Below are 4092 nucleotides of genomic sequence, written 5' to 3'. Positions count from 1 at the left end.
CCCCATATTACTGCAGATTACAGTGGTTTTAAAACCTACACTACAGAAACTTTATGTATTTACATTTTATAGCATCATTCCAGGTACAAATTTTGCCAAACTGAACAAAAGTTCAGTTTTAAAACTAAGTCAGAAGCTGGTGTTTCCCTTCTCTGTTCCCAGCTGACTATTTACCTTTGTCCTCACCGTCCAGAATCATGTGGGATTTTTCTTTAAAAAAATAATTTGTAAGAAAGACAATATAGTAAGAAAAAATTTTTAATAATCTAAGACTAAAAGGTAAGATTTCTGTGGAATTCAAAACATGAATTGAGCCTGAAGAAATCTTTTTCTCCTCTGCTCAAACATCAACTCAGCTTTCTTGGCCCCATCACCCCTCAAAAAAAGTACATGTGGAAACATCTTAAAGGAGAAGACTTTTTCAGGTGTTTTAGAAATTTTTGATAGCATGTTATACACACTGCTAACCAATCATAACACTTTTTTGTTGTGCCAACATTTAAAAACATCATGCTGCCTTTCTCCTTTGCTGTTTTTTTATGTATCAGTGACTTAGTCCTTGGAAACCCTGCACTCTTGCTCACTGGAAGAGGCTGCTGTTTTGTAAAACTTCACTGGCAGACTCAAAAGTCAGTACTTCTTTATGGAACTTAATGAGCTGCTGCTTTGTTTTCCTCATGGAAGAAGTCAATTCCTTTTTCCTGTAGACCATGTCTTTCAAAAGTTTATCTGACAAGTAGTGCAGCCAGAGGACGTTGCTGTGTGGATGGTAGTCAGTCCAGTTGTTGGAGTTCTCCACTTTCATTTGCCTGTAGATATCAAACTGGTAGTCCCCTGTGCCTTGAAACAGTTCTTCATCAGTGGAAAGGTCACAAAACACAGTTAACCCGTCCTTTTCCAGCCGTGACAAGGTATAATCTATGATGTTGACATGAAGCCCTGAAGTGGGGATTGTGTGCGTTGCCCCATTCAACACATAATTAAGCTCCCTTACATCCGTTTTCTTTACCAGCACGTTCCCCCAGTGCAAGTCTCTGTGCTCGAAGTGCAGTTCCTGTTCTGCCACAGCCAGGGAAGCAGTGATCTGGTGCAAAATGCTTTTTGCTGATGCCACTGAACTGAGGCTCTTTCTCATATTCTCCAAGTCGCTGCCTCCAAATTCAAACTCCAGAACCATGAAGAGCTGCTCGTCCCCAAAAAGGCCTGGCCGATCATTTTCTGATCCTGTTACTTCATGGTATTTGTCCCAGGCTTTCAGGAGATACTTGGGATAGGCCCCTTGAACACAGTGCACAGAATACAAGCTGATGAACCCAACAGTGCTATTCACAGACTCTTCAGACAGAAGACTGAGTTCTTTTGAAATTATTATCTCAGGCAGAATCTCTCCAAAGCTCTTCTGAGCTTCACCATTTACTCTTTCAGTCCCCTCAATGGGAATTATTTTTAAGGCCACAGGTCCTCTCTCACTGTTGATCTGGAAGACTTCTCCAAACACCCCTTCTCCAATTTTCTTGCAATTTTTCATCTTATCTAGAGGAATGCATTCCTCAAAAGTGATAGGCCCCTCCTGCTGGCATTCTCCAAAAACTTTCTCTGCATCTGTAAGCATTAGTTCCAGGGCAGAACAGGAATTCATGGGAGCCAGCAGGACCATGGAGGAAGCAGACCAAGTGCAGCACTGAGCCTTACCAGAAGAGAAGGTTGTTTGGTGTCCTGAAAGGTGGGATTTCACAGAGGGGGTACAAAGGATGCTGTTGCAGGAACTGTCTTCTGTGGTGGTAACTTTCTTCTTCTTATGGAAGGACAAAGATGCTCGAAGTCTACCCCAGGCATGGGGGCTATTGAGGAGGGAGTAGTCATAGTCTCTTATATCTGCAGACATCTCCAGAACATCCCTCTTCATTCGTTTTTGCCTCATCTGTGATTGGAAGAGGGAGTTATTAGGCTGCTGCTGTCTCTTATTAGTTTTGTGCCTTTTTGGATGGAGTCTCGTTTGCCTCCCCCAGCGGCTGGCACTGAAGCCGCTGATGCAGGCTCTCCTACAGGTGCTTCCCTCGCCAGGGACAGCTCTGCCCTTTCCATATTTATTCTCCAAGACTCTTTGAGGTCCCGGAGGAGATACTGGCTCCTGGCAGGGGGGTTGAGTATCTGCCTTTTTGTTGAGTTTCACGCTTGCCAGCCACACCGCCACTTCTTGAGGGTCCAAGACCACCACTGGGGTAAGGTGGAACTTTTCGGTTTTGCCTCTCTGACAGTGGGTTGAACCCGGCCTTAGCTCACCGCACGGTGCCTCGGGCGGGGCCGAGGGCTGCGGCGCTGCCCGGGGAGGGGTTGGGCCTCTACGCGCGGACACGGGAGCTTGTGCGCGGCAGGATCCCCGCCCCGACGGCCGCGGAACCCCGCCCGACTGTCGCAGCCCCGGGCTCGCCTCACTCCTCCCGCCTTCCAGCCAGGCCCGACCGCTCTCCTCTTCCCTCGCCCCGTCAGCGCCGGGCGAGGGCGGGAGCTGCTCCGCCTCTCCCCGCGATGCCTCCAAGGCGCTGAGGGCGCTGCGGGCCGAGGCCCTGCGCGGCGGGGAGTAGAGCCCCGAGCCGCCCTCCACCGTGGTGTTGAGCAGGAGCAGGGAGCTGAGCTCGGCCGGCGGCGCCTGGCGGCGGCGGCGCGGCGGGGCCCACTGCGGGGTGCTGCACAGCAGCGGGCGCTCGGCCCCGCGGGGCGGGCCCTGCCGGCGGGCGGCGGCGCGGCACCGGGACCGGGACCGGCGCGGGGAGGGCGGGGGGGAGGCGGGGCCCGGCGGCCGGTTCTCCTTCGCCGCCGCGCCGCGGGTCCGCAGGCGCCAGGGGCGGGAGGGGCGTTTACTCAGCGGCTGCCGGTAGCGCTTGCCGGGAGGCGAGAAGTCGGGGTCGTCCGAGGGGAGGGAGAGGGCGCTGGAGCCGGCGGAGGTGGCGCTGGAGCCGGTCGAGGTCGAGCTGAAGAACCGCTTACGGTCCTGGGGCGGTGAAATCCATCGGTCGGGCAGCGGCAGCGGGCGGAGGTGCCCGCCGCGCCGCGAGTAGGTGCGGAGCAGGCGTGGCTGGAGCGGCATGGCGGCGGCGGCCGCCCCGGGCCAGGCCCGGCCTAACGGGGAGCGGCGGCGCCCGCCCGCGATTCAAACCGGGTCTCGCGAGAGCACGGCGCGCCCCGCGCGGGGGGCGGGGACACGCGGCCAGGCCCCGCCCCCTCCCGCCCCGGAGGAGGGACCGGGCTCGGCCCCGCCCCCGCGGTGCTTGCGCGGGGCCGCGCCGCTGCGAGACAGCGGGCCCGCAGGAGCGGCACCGCGAGAGCACGGCGGCCTGAACAAGCGCCTGCGGGCGCTCCCCGGGCGGCGCCACGCTGCCCTCCTGTGCCAAAACCGGCCCGCGGTGCGGGCGCGATGCTGTTTTCTGCCCCGGCAGGGCAGGGGTTTTGCTCAGGCTCTACGGCGGTGCCTCCCGGGAGGCTCTCGGCCCTCGGAGAGATGCTGAGGTTTTCTTTTTCTCTTCAGAAATTGCTCCTTGTGAAACGGCTCTTACGGTGCCACGAGATTTCACCGCTCCGGACAATTTTTCGTGTCGCAGTTACGCGTAAGGTTGCACCCACGAGACACAGCTTGGTGGCAGCACTGTACGGGTGGTTCTTCCAGTCTGAATAAGGGTTTGCTGTTACAAACCATTTTTTTTCTGAAAAGTCTGAAAAGCAGCTGATACCTTGTTCCTTTAATTTCTTTTTCCATAGTTCTTCAAAAACAGAACCGCTCCGCTGGTCCCTGGAAAAATCACCTTCAACAGAGAACTGTTATCAGCCTGAAAAAAGAGACTCATAGTGCTGATGTGTCAGAGCATCACATAGGCAGCTTGGAGCAAGTACGAATTCCAGATGTTTTCGCTGAATCTAGAGAACCGATCAAGCTCCCAGAGTTAAATTCTGGACCTTTTGAAGCAAACATCTCTTCTGCCACTGATCTTAGTGAAATCAGGTTTTGACTATGGGATAAAAGCAGAGGGAGGGTATTTGCTAGCACGTATCAGAAAAGTTTTTCTGGTTCTATATTGAACTCTGTGTGTCTGACAC

At 54.5% G+C, this 4092-nt stretch overlaps 1 protein-coding gene across 1 annotated transcript; it reads right to left on the bottom strand.

Moving 5' to 3' along the window:
- Positions 1–242: 242 nt before the first annotated feature.
- HASPIN (histone H3 associated protein kinase) lies at positions 243–3155 on the bottom strand. The gene has a single exon (XM_074922863.1). It carries the CDS (start codon positions 3086–3088, stop codon positions 581–583), a length of 2508 nt encoding a protein of 835 aa, XP_074778964.1. The 5' UTR covers positions 3089–3155; the 3' UTR covers positions 243–580.
- Positions 3156–4092: the final 937 nt, after the last annotated feature.

Source organism: Athene noctua, chromosome 19 (assembly GCF_965140245.1).
Source record: "Athene noctua chromosome 19, bAthNoc1.hap1.1, whole genome shotgun sequence".
Lineage (NCBI taxonomy): Eukaryota > Metazoa > Chordata > Aves > Strigiformes > Strigidae > Athene > Athene noctua.
The sequence above is the reverse complement of the archived record's forward strand: the minus strand, read 5'-3'. Positions and strand labels throughout refer to the sequence as shown.

What these genes read in the sequence shown, in the direction of transcription:
- HASPIN (XM_074922863.1), bottom strand. Translation starts at nt 3,088, where the DNA reads ATGCCGCTCCAGCCACGCCTGCTCCGCACCTACTCGCGGCGCGGCGGG.